Source organism: Nannospalax galili, unplaced genomic scaffold (assembly GCF_000622305.1).
Source record: "Nannospalax galili isolate Female #2095 unplaced genomic scaffold, S.galili_v1.0 scaffold336, whole genome shotgun sequence".
In the NCBI taxonomy this organism is placed as follows: Eukaryota; Metazoa; Chordata; class Mammalia; order Rodentia; family Spalacidae; genus Nannospalax; species Nannospalax galili.
The window spans coordinates 6,991,867-7,006,694 of record NW_008343385.1 but is presented as its reverse complement, the minus strand read 5'-3'; the positions used below and the strand labels follow the sequence as shown (position 1 = coordinate 7,006,694).

At 41.3% G+C, this 14,828-nt stretch overlaps 1 protein-coding gene across 3 annotated transcripts in view; it reads left to right on the top strand.

The window, feature by feature from the left end:
- The window catches only part of Samd4a (sterile alpha motif domain containing 4A), a 243,999-nt gene that overhangs the window by 179,346 nt on the left and 49,825 nt on the right, over positions 1-14,828 (top strand). For 2 of the 3 annotated variants that reach the window (XM_008839544.2, XM_029566660.1), the window contains one exon: positions 13,586-13,849. The exons of the other annotated variant lie outside the window; for it this stretch is intronic. In XM_008839544.2, coding sequence (XP_008837766.1) covers positions 13,586-13,849 — 264 coding nt within the window. The remainder of the gene's footprint in view (positions 1-13,585; positions 13,850-14,828) is intronic. 3 annotated transcript variants of the gene reach the window in all.

Below are 14,828 nucleotides of genomic sequence, written 5' to 3'. Positions count from 1 at the left end.
TACTCTGATAACTAGTACAACTATATCAGTGATATTTTAAAATTTGAAAGCACATTAGTATATATTGAATAATTTTTCCAACCATCTCATGATATTGCTTTTGATAGCAATAATGGGGAGACAGAGGCACAAAAGCATCACATGGGGGCTGGAGAGATGGATCAGTGGTTAAGAGCACTGGCTTCTTTTGTAGAGGACTTGGGTTCAGTTCCAGCACCCACATGGCAGCTAACAACCATCCATAACTCCAATTCCAGAGGATCCAAAGCCCTCTTCTGACCTCTGTGGATATTGCATAATATGGATGCACTTACACACATGTAGGCAATACACTCATACAAATAAAATAAAAATAAAAATAATAAACAAAAGAGTCATGTGAATTCCAGCAGCAATACCAAGTCTTCTCACTTTTGGAGGCTACAGTGGCTTTAGTTGATGCCTATCCCAGCATCAACAGAACAAATACCAAGACAGCAAGCCAAAGCTGGATGTATAACTGACACATCATAACCTTGAGCGTGAGCATAGATCTCCTGGTGCTGTGTTATAATATAGGTCTGATTCAGTAGGTCTGGGTGAGGCCCAGAGCCAGGCTTTCTAACAAGATTCATGGTGATTCCAGTGGCTGTTGGCCCATGAATCTAGAACACTTTGTTTCTGATTGTCAATCTGTTGCGCGCTCACCAATCCCCTTTCCAGACTAGGGGAAAGTGTGCTGTGGGGTTTCTACCTGTGATTTGCATTCAGAGAACTGTAGTTGCCGCCATCCTCCCCCTCTGGCTTACAAAGAATGAACATGAACCCCAGAGGAAGCAAGATTGTTAGAAGTCAAAACATTTGTCTAAGGTTTTTAAACATTTGTCTAGAAATTTCATCCCAGGATCACTTGGATTAGAAAGCTGGTACCCAAAATAGCACTTAGTCTTCCTGGAGAACAGGGCCAAAAGTGATCAAATCTCAGGCTGAAGATCCCAAGCAGTATTTTGCATATGAACTCAAAGAGCTGATCAAACACTGATTGATGAGAAGAACAGTGATTTAAACTTTGTCTTTTAAAAGCTACTTGAAAAGTAAGTATTATTATTGTTTGTTTGCTGGTTGAGACAGGGTCTCAGGCTGATCTTGAATTCACTACACAACCAAGAATGATCTTGAACTCCTGATCCTCCTGCCTCTGCCTGGGATTGCATGTATGTGCCACGACACCCATTTTATGTGGTGCTGGGGACCAAACTCAGGCCTTCATGCATCCTAGGCAAGCACTCTACCGATTGAACTACATCACCAGCCCCTTAATATATAAATAAGATAATTATTCTTTGGGGGCTTTTTTTTTTTTGAGACAGGGTCTCCCTGTAGCCCCAGCTGTCCTGGAACTCACTATGTAGACCAGACCAAGAAGACTCCAGTGACTGACCTGGAAAGGTTTGGAACATGCAGGATGCATGGCAGAGAAAGAAAGGCAACCTAACACCGTGGTTAATCGGTCCTGGAAACCAATTAAAGCCAGTCAGGTAGATCTAAAAATGTGAATGCTCAGACCCACTGCAGAGATTCTAAGTTAGTTGGTCTAGGGCCTGCAGGGCCTGAGCATAGGATTTTTTTTTAAGTTGCAAGGGGGTTAGATATCAGCTAAAATTGAGAAATTCTAGCCTAAAAGAAACATATGGTGTGAGGTAGAATGAAGAGTTTGAATGGATATGTGCTTATAGTCACTTTTCATTATTCACAAGTTATTTTCTATAAGTTTGTGAACACTGAATCAGCAAATATTGAGCAGTTGTTCCAAGGAGAAATTCCAGATCCAGGTCCTGTGACTCTCTAGTCCCACCTTCATCATAGCATGGGTTCATGACATTACTTTGTAAGTTCCTACCTGAAGATAATTTATTTAATGTGTATTATTGATTCACAAATGGTGAACTCACAAGCATGCACGTGCTAATATATTGTATGGCATACCTCGGCCTCTTTGCACTTAGAAATACCAGGCAGCACCTCAACTACCCCTGGGGGCTTTTTAAACAGTGGAAGCACAAGCAAAAGATGAAAACCATGAAACAAGGCACTGATGGGCCAGGCAAAGGGCACTTGCTTGACATAGAGGAGCTGAGCAAGGAAGCAAAGCATGCCGTATTCAGCTTCAACTAGGAGCATGGGGTGACGCAAAGGCTTTTCCATTCTGTTCATGTCTATAAATGACTATGAAATGCCTCAAAGTATTGCTCTGGGGCTATGAATAGATTTTTAGCAAATAGATAAATTTACAAATAGGGAATCCATGGATAGAAAGAATAGAAAATGTGTAATATATCAGGGATTCGTAAACTTTTTTTTTTTTTACTTTTACAACCCCTTTTCACCTGAAAAATTATTACATGGCCTGGGGTATATAAAATAGGTATACAGGGCTGGAGAGGTGGCTCATCAGTTAAGAGCACTGACTGCTCTTGCAGAAGACCCGGGTTCAATTCCTAGCATCCACATGGTGGCTAACAACCATCTGTAACTCCAGTTCCATGGCATCAGGATCCGACACCTTCTTCTAACTTCTGTTGGCACTGCATGACATGGGTGCACTGATCTACATGCAAGCAATACACTCACACACATAAAATTTTTAAAATAATAAAATAAAAAAATATTTTTTAAAAAAATAGAATAGTTATACAAATCAAACATTTACTGATAATAAATCATAAATTTATTTTAAAACTATTCTTTGGTGTATATAGAATCTTATGACCTATTAAAGACAAAAGCAAATTTTCATGTTAATTAGATGAATGGACTTATTTAGTTTTACATAAAGAATTAAATCTTTAGCTCTGCCTGGCGATGCAGACTTGTAATCCCAGCTGTTTAGGAGGGGCTGGGGCAGAAGTTCAAGGCTACCTGGACTACACAGTGAGTTAAAGGCCAAGCCTGGGCAACTTAGTGAGGCCTTGTCCCAAATAAAAAGTTAAAACAGAAAAAAAGGATGTTGGAAGGTAGCAACATAGTTCAGTGGTAAAGCACTTGCCTGGCATGTGGAGGCTCTGGAGTTTTAATTCCCTAGTACAGGAGGGGGGGGGAGGGAGGGAGGCAATGAGGGGGAGAGGGAGAGGGAGAAGGAGGGAGGGAGGGAGAGAGAGGAGAGAGAGAAGAGGGAGGAAGGTAGAGAAAAAGAAATAAATGAAAGAAGAAATAATTAAATTTGTCTGGATATTTGGTACAGAGCACCCTCTGCATTTTTCAGAGTCGGTCAATATTTTGATTCATAATCCTCAATACTGCGAACACTACTTCACCTAAGTATGCAGTACAGAATGGAGAAGTATGTTTAGGAACATTTTGGAAATGGTTGGAAATTTTGTCCTGATCCCCAGGCAAAATTCATTTAATGATTGTTTTTTAAAATGAAATTCAAGTCAGAAATTCAAGTAGCAATTTTTAAAATCAAACATTCTAACCCAATATATTCAGAAGGCTATACTAATTTGATGCTTAACATTCTGGGAAATGGTAACCTGAAAAATATTAAAAGTATGTTTCTATAAGAGCAGAAATCGTTGTATATACAGAAAAACTACTGTGATTCAAAACATACAATAGTGGCAAGTCTCGAGCTGGAGAGATGGCTCAGTGGTTAAGAGCACTGACTGCTCTTACAGAAGACTCGGGTTCAAATCCCAGCACCTGCATGGCAGCTAACAGCTGTCCATAACTCCAGTTCCAGGAGAATCTGACAGCCACTTCTGAGCTCCTTGGAACTGCACGACACAGGTGCACTCACATACATGCAGGCAATACACTCATACACATAGAATAAAAATAATAAAGTATTTTTTTAAAAAATGGCAAGTCTGAGCTGGGGCATTTCAGGCAGCGTTTGTTGGTATTGTGTGGCATGATGGCCTGCACCATGCTAGTTGCTCATGTTGTATGTTCAGAACCAAGGCTGCAGTGAAATCATTTGCTGCAACATGGGCCAGCACTGACAGAAACACCTCAGATTCCTTACATATTTGATTTCGAATTAATTTTTGGTCTTTGTGTGTTCAAAAACCTTTAAGACCAAACTTTTTGTAACCCCCACCTGTGAGCTGGTGAGCCATTCTTTAAGTAACTGTTAAATAGTTGAACACACACTTCCACAATTTGTAGGACAGGTGAAGGGGACAGCAGCAGTAGACAAGGAGCAAAGGGTGTCCCAGACCTCTAATTGAGAGCTGGCATCTAGGCTCAGCCCAGCCCTTAGAGGCCAGCTCACTTTGCTGCCTGGGTCTGAGAGCTCTAGCCAGCCTTCTCCATCTTATACTGAGGCCGTTCAGATCCTGCCCTTGGGCTGCAACAGCCCTGGGCACTGAGTTATGCCAAGGACCTGAAGCTTGCCATGGCTCTGGAAGTCTTTTATTGTACGACTGATTTATATTAACCAAGTAGATACATTGAGAGCAATTATACAAACACTGTTTCTCTAGGGTAGGGAAGAATGGTACAGTTTAAATGATAAATGCAGTGCCAAGTCAAAAATTCTAATCGTTGTGTGTAATTACAGACCACAGTAAATCAATTGTACCAACACAGTACCACTCTCGTAGTGTTCCAGCACCCACAGGGGCAGGTTGTAATAGTTTACCATTCTGGGAGAGGACAAAGGTGAAGAGAGCAGGTATCATAATGTACAAGACCTTGATAACTTGTCTGAAATCACGTGATAAGTCAATCAAATGTAATCAAGAAGCCAGGAGAGCCTAAACCATCAATTCTTCTTGATTAACAACAAAAAAATCATCTAATTAGCAGTATAAGCTCAAATTGTGGTCCTTGTGAATGGTCATTTATGTGTTATTGTTGCATTTGACATTTAGATTGAATACTTTAATGAAAACAAGAGCCAATTCCCTAATCAGTAAATTGCCCTGTTAGCGCCTCACTGAGACTCGTTCATTCTTATTCTCTTATTGAGGAGCGAAGTTAAGAATTAGTCAGGACTACATAATACATTTCTAATTATTTGTAACCCTTCTCCCAACACTAGAAGGGAAAAAAAGGTGGTAGTTTGATCATGACCAAGTTGATTGTTTGGGGCACAGAGAAATCCTGGTACCAACCAGTCCTGCATTTGACTGTTGAGTCAGGTCCTGTGGGCGGTAGAACGTAGGTATGCTTTACAATGCTGGTCCTTACCTGATGGGTGCTGTTGCCCATAAGAGCCTCCTGTTCTTGTTATCTGTGAGCCTTGAAGCCCTTGCTTGTAAGTCGATTCAAGACAAGAGCTAGTAGAAAAGGCTTTAAAATGTCAGCTATTTTCAAGGAGTTGGCCTGTTTCTCCTTTTGAGTGTTGGTGGTGACAAGGTGTAAAAGGAGACCCTGGTGATTTGTTCAGTCACTCTGGCCATGCACGACCTTGGGACAGATGCTCAATCATGAAACCCTGGCTACCTGCAATAACAAAACGTGGATTGCCTTATGGTCCCCACACTCAGTGGCATTCTGGGAGTTGTTAAGCATAAGATGGATATTGTATCATATAAACCTAGGAAGCACTCCCAGAACAGGCATATGAATGGATGGAACAGCAATTTGAGAGGAATCTTCTGAAAAAGGTTTTGGAGGAAAAAATTGTCATCAAACATCTCTCTCTCTCTCTCTCTCTCTCTCTCTCTCTCTCTCTCTCGCTCTCTCTAAGTTTCTCTACTATCTCTACTACTCTCTTCCCTAAACACGGTGAATAACTGGAACATTTTTAAAGATGCATTGGAAAACGTAAAGGGAAATGTCTGCTTAAACCTGTTCTCAGATACTTGCTTGTCTCTATTGTTTTCTTTACCTGGTATCATAAACAAAATTAAATTCTGCAGTTCTGTCAACACTCATTTCTGGACCTCTCTTTATGTGGATAAAAATTCTTGGACAAACCTAAGGATGACATATGTATAGTTATAACTGTAAAAATGAAAGAATGTAGAAACACAGATTTGGAAATAGCTGTACTGATCCTACAGTCTCTTGAGTTGGCTTAAACCTTTTCTGCGCTGTCAAATTACTTCCACAGTTGATGTCTCTGGTTTTGATAGAACAGTATGAATGGGTCTGGGACAATTCATTTTCAGATTTGAAGCTAAAATTGTGAAATTCTACTGCTTTTTATAAAAAGTCTATATTGGCTTTTTTGTCTAATTTATTCTATAAATAATGGTGCTGTAGAGTCAAACAGCAGTTATCTAAAATAGATTTTCTACTGAATGACACCCAGTTTTGCCATTACAGAAACTGACAAAGAGGACAAATAAATGTACCAAAGATTAATGCCATAATAAAAGTCTGCCAGAAACATTCTAATTTATTTCTTTAAACCTCCAATGTTGAAGTGATAGTATAATGGCAGAAGCATACATCTTTGCTCTGCCTAAGGGCTGAACCATCTGGAGGTAATAAGAGCCGACAACACTTGTGACAAGGACTCAGGATACTGGAAAGACTTCTCCAGGAGCTGTCCCTGTGTGGTTATGTTTTCATTTCAATACTATTTGAAAAGGAGACTTAATGGGCAAAGAGATTCAACCATAGGTACTTGCTGGCTTTGTTGCGATATTCTGCAAGTTCTCTTATAAAGTCTCTGGCTTGGTTTGGTTTGGTTTGGTTTGGTTTGGTTTGGTTTTTTTTGGTTTGGTTTGGTTTGGCTTGGCTTGGCTTGGTCTGGTCTGGTCTGGTCTGGTCTCGTCTGGATTGATTTGGTGTGGTGTGGTGTGGTGTGGTGTGCTTGGTCCACATAAGGCAAGAACACACTTCCTCTTCACAGAAAGCATGCAGCTTCCTACCTGGGCTTGCCGGGAATGTCCTGTCCACCATCCACACCTCTGCTTTGTGGCATGTTCTCTCTTCTTTCCCCAGAAGGATGGGGAATCTGAAATCATGTTCTAGGCACAAGTTTTCTAACCATTTGGGCAAGAAGCAGAGAACAGTGCAGAGTTATGACTTCTAGCTGTCCAGATGCACTTTTTATCTGTTTTCTGAAACAGTTATGACAAAGCATGTGATTTTAACCTTAAAATTAATTCTCTCTTTTCTTCTCCCCTCCCTATACTTACTCAAATCTGTTCATGACCATACATGCCACTTGTGTTGTGTTTTTTTGCATGATGTCATTGATCAAATTCTGTTTTTATATATCTATATATTTCAAAATGTACTCTTGCAATTCTGTGAATCTTTTCTTCCCCAAAGCTTCCCACCACAGGGTCTCAGATTACTGGTGGTCACCCCACAAAACCAATCGAGGAAGAAGAAGCCAGGGCCTAAGGTCACCTCACCATTCCACCTCTGATTCTTGTTTAAGATGTGGACTTAAAAAAAAAAAAAAAGAAAGAAAGAAAAAAGCAAAGCAAGTATCTGGAATTATACAAAGCAGTGTTAGTGAAACTTCATTTTTTGAATTGGAAACTTCTAGTAGTAATTCTTAGATGCTCTGAAACCAGAGCATTTAAACCTTCACTTGGAGGAGCACAGAAATTCTACCCTCTCCAGTTTAAACAATAGGCTTTTTCTAACTTGGAATGGACTGAGCTTTTTCCTCTTTAACTTTGTGAAGTATCAACCCACCCCCTGCAGCAAAGCTTAGAAATTACAAACAACAACAACAGAAAAACACAAAAACAACAACAAAAAGCAATGAAGAGTTGCATGTTGTGGGTCCTTGAATAGCTGATTTTAGCAGAAGTTCTACTGATGGTTCTAAGTAGGGGAGGGGAAACAAGTCTAGAAAGTATTGTTAAAGCACATCATGAGCAATATTAAATAAGTATTCTTGTATTACGTAAGTATACACATAGCATATGTCACTTGAGCCCTGAGGAATTGGTCAGGACCTTTTCATTTGGGAAAGAATTTGATGTTTTAAAACAATATGCAAATACTTAGTCTCTTCATTCTACCTTTCCAATCCCTAAGTTAGAATGGCTTATATTTTAAGATTTTATTAGCAGTACATAATAATTGGTGTCATTATGGCATTCCCATACAAGTATATAATGTATTTTGACTATACTGACCACTCATAATCCTCTGTTGGAATGACTCATTTTTATAGTTTAATTATGGTAACTGTTAGATTAAATTCTATCACATGAATGTCAAGAATATTTAAAATCTAGCAAAGTGTTAAATTTCTATGAGAAGCAGGCAACTTCTTGAGTTTAAAATGTAGACGCTAAAAGTTGCAAGTTACAAGTCATCTCTGTGTCACAAGGTGTAGAACCTAACACTGAGGTGAGCACACAGGTTGCTTGGTTGGATGAGAGAGGACCATATTAGGAATTTGAGGATACTTGATCCCTTTATCAGAAAGGAAGTCAGATTTCTAACATCCTCAGCAGTCTAAATTCAGGACTGTAGAATAAAATGCTAAGCCTGAAAATAGGGACTCTCAACTACAAAAAAGTACTCCTATAGTTTCTAAGGCTACTTTTGGTACCCAGGAAGTTACTCTCAACAAAAATAGAGACAATCATCTCTGTCAATTGACAGTACTCCAGACCAATAGTACATATGAACCAGGTAAGTTAAATAATATGAAAAGATTGAGTCCCCATTAAAACAATAATTGTGCTACACATCTGCTGACCCAAACAAAGCCAAAACAAAAATAGCTATGTGCTCAGCATGGATTTTTTTCATTTATAGTACATTTATCTTGCATTAATTCCAAAATTATCTATATGCTCATAAAATTCATAGCACAGTATTTCACCCATGAATGGCTTGATGTACATGGGAGTTTTCAGGGATTCATGGCTCTCAGCTTAGAAATTCCTGAATTATGTTGTCTTTCCAAAGACTTCTATCTCTAAAGTGTTCAGAATCTGTGCTCAGAAAATGATTTTTAAAGCACAGATCATGTTCAATGTATAAAGTTAAAGAGAGCTGAGAAGTATTCAATGGATCTTTGAAAGATCTCTATTAATATTGGGACAAAGTTTTGGTGTAAGAGACATACCCTTCGCCTCTGTGGATCAAGTCTCTCCCTGTCAGTGAAGTATAATATTCAGCCTGACGATGAACCAGAGAGATAGTAGATCCAGTATCCTAAACCTTCCCTCACATACAAACCCTGTTAGTTCTCATACCAGAAAGCAGAAAAGCTGGTTAGTTACTTTAATAATCTCCAAAGAGTCCTACATATGCTGAACTTTTTCTTCCTGTGTTTTATCTCAATAATTAAAAATCAAAGCAAAGGCAAAGTTGGTCAAAGGAAATGAAAAAGAAATCTGAATTCCAGGCTTTAAAAAAATCCTTAAGAGAACAGATTCTAGAGCGAGCTGTCATATTTTTCCTTTAAAGGGTGTTGAAAGGGATAACTTTAGAGATGTTGAGAGATGAAAAAGAAGTCATAAGATGAGATAAAGTCAGAGAAGTTCGCCAGCCCCAAGAGGTGTAACGGAGTTTATCATCCGGTCAGAAGAACCTCAGTACTTCTGTCACACTGCTGGGCTCCTGTACCAAGATTATTTCTAGCTGATTTTTGCATTTTTCATGTATACTTATTCAATACTGATTGTTTACATTTTGGTCACTTGAATTTATAAATGTTTCCCAAATTATCATAGCCTAATGACATATTATACAGACGTTTATAAACCTAAAATTTCTTGTAGAGATTTCTAAAACTATAAGCAATGTTGAGTCTGCACTGTATACAATGCTAAGCTTCAATTTTAGTGGATCAGGAGCAAAAGAGCCACAATTCTCCCCTGGGCGATTTTTAATATGATTTTTCATATGAGTCCATCCTGAACCATACTGTTCCGCTCTATTGTAAAAGTCACAGATGCAGTATAAATTTAGGACCTCGATTTGGGTAGAGCTTGCCAATTTCTGGTCTCTGTGGAGGTTTTGCAAAGGTACACTTCATTCTGCAGCATTTGAATATGACTCTGGGGCGGCCCAGGTCTGAAGGAGTCATTAGCCATCGGCTACCACACAGCAAATGCATTCAAGAACCTCTACCAGAGTCATTCTGAGGCAGCTACCCTGAGGCTGAGAAGCTTCTCAGAAGTCTGGTTTACTGCTTTTCTCACCTGACTCATAGGAAAACAAACAAAAACACAATTTTTTCTTTGCCCGAATATCCATATCTTCTTTCCCTATGTGGTGACTTCAGGTGAGTTCTTTAAAAAAAAAAAAAAAAAAAAAAAAGAAAGGGAAGGACCCAACCATTCCTACTCCGCACTCCCACCCACAGCGGGTTAGCCCGTTTTTTTTCAGTTATAGATTTTTAAAAAAAAAAAAAAAAAAAAAAAAGAAGTGATGGGACCAACCATTGATACTCAGCCATTAATCCCACAGCTGTGTAGCCTGTTTTCTTACAGACTCCTGCTGCCTGTACCATTTATTACTCCCTCTGCCACTTTAGACCAAATGACTCCAAAACAAGAGTCGACACCAAACATTGGCTTCGTGCTTACCATTGCCTAAACCAGCTGGTCTAGCATCACCCCGAAGTCACCTGCTTCAATCTCCTCCTCACAAGAAGTCAGGCCTGAACTACCTATGGGTCTCCATTCTTCTGAGAGGAATAAGGCATCTGCCTAGCACAACCATCCTTTAGTTTAGGGGTAACCTTCGCCAAGCTCTGAACCCTGACCCTCTCTTCATATCAGAAGCTTCCTATAAGGTTCTGTACTTGGCCGCTCCTGCAGGCTGACTCCTAGAGAGATGTTCCTGAGTGTGGGCAGCTGTAGGCATCAGAGGACTCCCTCTATGATACAGAGGAGGCAGGGCCTTTGATGGAAAGGCCCTGGCACCTTAGGTACAAGTGATTTATTAGACAGACACGGAGGCCAAGTTCATGCTCTGACCCCTATGATTTCACTTAAGCCCAAGAAAACAGAAACAGTTGTGTAGGCCTCTGTGCAAATCCCTGTAAGGCCATTCACTGAAGGGCAGACATCTCCCTCTAATCCCAATCAGCAGTGGAATCCTGGGACCCTGGCATCTTCCCTATGCATGCCATTCAGTTTGGGGTAAGGGGCAGCATGGATTTTGAGAAAATTTTAAGTGGGAGAAGCAAATTGGTTTCATCCATACTGGAATTTAGTTGCTACATGCGTACTGTGTTATTCTCAGCATCCAAATAAAAATGAGGGGCCCACGAGATGACTCTGTGGTTAAAGGGGCTTGCTGCCAAGCCTGGCAACTTGAATTCAATCCCTGGAAACCCACAAGGTAGGAGAAAACTGACTCCCACAAGCTGTCCTCTGACCTTTATACACATGCTCTGACACATGTATGCATACAAATGTACACATACAATAAATGTTTTTAAAAAATAAGAACCACATTAGCAGTAACCCTAGGATATGGCTATCAATGAGTTATTAATTCTTCTATTGCCTCTAAGCATCCTAGACGCCAAGGGTCTCGCCCACTCCCCTTGGTCCCTTTTTGGCAAGTCAATCTCAGCTGTGCAGAGGACACCCCAAGTGGAAATGTGGTGTACCTGGCTGGTGCCATTCACAGATATTCTGGAGTGGCTGCAGAGGTATCAGAAAGCAAAGCTGTCTGAACTAGAGGTCCCAGCCCACAGGGCAGCTCAAAACAAGTCTGCCCAATTTTATATAAATACTTAGACAGGCATGAAATGGATTTTCTGGATGTCTGACTTTCTTTCTATTAGCTTCTTTCTTTTTGCTGCTCTTTCCTTTTTATTTATTTGTTTGTGTGTGTGTCCTTGTTTTCTAACTCTACTCCAACAAGGTAGCAATGCATTTTCTAGGGAGCCTTTTCAAACAGTTTGTCCTGTAGTCTTCTTAGTGAAAATGTTTCAGCCTGGTAGAGTCATTTTAAAAGTCCCCTTTGAAAATCTAGGTGAAATTCCTTGCCTTCAATAGAATCTACTGACACTAGAAATTTCCAAGAAGATTACAAAGACTAAACCTGGAAGTTCCCTTTTCTCCTCTCTTTTTTGTTAATAAAAAGGCTTCTAGACCCAGGCTAGAGAGATGGCTCAGTGATTAAGAGCACTGACTGTTTTGCAGAAGACCTGGGTTCAAATCCCAGCACCCACACGGCAGCTAACAACCAGCTATAACTCCAGCTCCAGGGGATAAGACACCATCTTCTGACCTCCTCAGGCATGGCATGACACAGGTGCACCTACACACATGCAGGCAATACACTCATGCACATAAAATAAAAATAGTGATTTTTTTTTTTAAGTTTCTAGACCTAGTTTTCCCCTTTCATACAAGGCCAGGTGGAAACACTGATCCCACAAGTCCTGAGTTTTGCTGCCATCAGACCATGTGATTACTGCCTCAGACACAATCCTTGAAAACACCCCCACCTTTTAGCTCTTGCCTTTATCTTGTAGCTGGGTTCACAGTAATCATCTTCTCTAGTCTATAAGTGGGTGCAGCCCTATCAGAAATCTCACCATTTGGGCCATCTGGTCTACCTACTGAAGACTACAGAAAGTTTATGCCAACAAAGAAGTACATGGCCCAACTTGGGGAGAGCAAATGCCACACTGGAGGGGACAGAGCTGGAGACGGAATGTAATGACTTCCCTGAAAAATGTTTAAAAATGCATGTGGCTCAGTTCCACATTAGTACAGCGGCAGTCAAAATAAACTGGCCCTGTCAGGAACTGGTGCTGAGGGAAATGTTATGAATAGACTTACTTTGTAAAGTTGTCACTTTACACACCCAGCAAAACCAACCAAGGATAACCTCAGCTCCCTTGGCATTGATGGTGGTTAAGTCCCTCTTTTGAATGCCTTCAATTTAATTTGGCCAGTTCTGTGCATTTTGTTGCTTTTTCCTAGTTTTCTGGAAAATAAAAAAGGGGGTGCTTTGCAGATGTTGCCCACTGTGTGGAAGGGCTGAGCATACTCACTGAGAGCTCCCCACTGGCTTCTAAATGAAAACCTTGTTACCTGGAGGCATTTGCTGGATAAAGTTTGGTATGAGCTGGTGAGGATGAGGGAAAGAATTAGTCCTTTCACCACAGCCGCCAACGTCCCATACTGTAAGGTCAAGTCAGTGCTAGGGCCCCTCCCTCTGCCCCACCACCATTCAGAGGTGAAAGTTCCCAGACTCCTGATTAGAAAGATAGTTTACCTTCTTCCTGGTCAACACTGCAAAGAGCCCAAATAGTGCCTGCCTGTCCTTCAAGTCCTACATACCAACATGGGTAATGTCATTTCTGGTGCTTAAAAAATATTGCCCAGCACAGGCTGTCTTCACTCAGGGCAGAGAGCCATTTTGCCAGGCTGTCAGCCTTGCCCAGCAGATAGGCCCACTGCTCCAAATTCTGATCTGTAGAGTTAGGAATAAAAGCAGATTCAAACTCACAAACGCTAAGACCAAGTATATGAGCATCATAGGTTTGGGCTGCTGGGAGCAACCCAACCCACAAGGAAGTCCAGGCAGAGGAAAGGGCCCTGGCAGCCCTCATTCGACCTGCTGTGCCCACTGCTGGAGTGTAAGACAGTTAGTCACGGTATCTCTGATGGTGCAAAGGTATTATGAGTTATTCTGCATCCCAGGCTAAATAAAGGGGAGGGAATAACCTATTTCATTTTATTTTTTTTTCCAGTTCTCTCAGGCCAGGCACACCACAGCCCTTTGAAACGATCTGTGTCCCTTACCCCACCCATGAATGTGCCAAACCAGCCTCTAGGACATGGATGGATGTCTCATGAGGACTTACGAGCTAGAGGACCCCAGTGCCTCCCATCCGATCATGCCCCCCTGTCTCCACAAAGCAGTGTAGCCTCTTCAGGAAGTGGTGGGAGTGAACACTTAGAAGATCAGACCACTGCTCGTAACACATTCCAAGAAGAAGGTAGTGGTATGAAAGGTGAGTGACTACACGAGGAACCGAGAGTCCCTCCCTTGAGGGAGTCCAGGGGTAAAGAGAGGTAGTCAGCAAGAGAGAGGGTGCCCAGCCCCTTGTCCCAGGCTTGTGTATTCAAGCCATCCCTTCCAGAACTCCAGGGCTGGCCCTGGAGGGAAGGCTTCAGAGCCTCCTTCCAGATGATAACAATGTTAGATGGTGAGACAAAGCCAGGCAGGATTCTGGGACAGTGCCAAGAACAGACCCCGAAAGCACCCTCAATGCTTGTGTTAATACATAGTCCTCGGGTTTGATGTTTCTGATCCTTGCCCAGTGATCAATGATCAGTGATCACCCATGTCAACCCAGCAACCAAAGCAAGCAAGGTCAGCATCCCCTGTTGTTTCCAGGATACTGACCCTCAGACAATGAGGATTCCTGTTAGCCTGGACAGGGTCATCTGAAAAGATGCCAAGCTGCTCCACCCTCTGCCTCACTGTGGCCAGGGACCTGTCGCGAGTTCAGAAAAACAAACTACCAACCTTTTATTTTTTACTTCTACGTCTCTCTTAATGCAGACGTGTAGCTGTGCTTCCTTTTGTTTTCCCCTTTTCTTTTATAGCCAAAGAAACCTTTAAACCCTTTTCTCTGCATCTGTTCAAAGGACATGGAAACATCAATGTTTTAAGCCTGATAATAGATTTGCATATGGGTGATAAAGGCCTATTGTGCAGCCTAAATAAATGTCCCTACGTTGCCTGTCAATGTACCCTCTCCTGCAGATCCTCCTCAGGAGACAGAGATTTCCAAATTACCAATGATGGGTTCACAGAGGACGCATGCATTCTGTATTTTTAGACTCCAGTTGTTGGAAGGCTAGAAGTCCTTAGGGAAAGACACTCATCGGAGACATGCTGATAACAATGTTAGATGGTGAGACAATAACCAGGCAGGGTTCTGGAACAATGCCGAGGGCAGGCTGAGAGCACCCTCTGCACCGCTG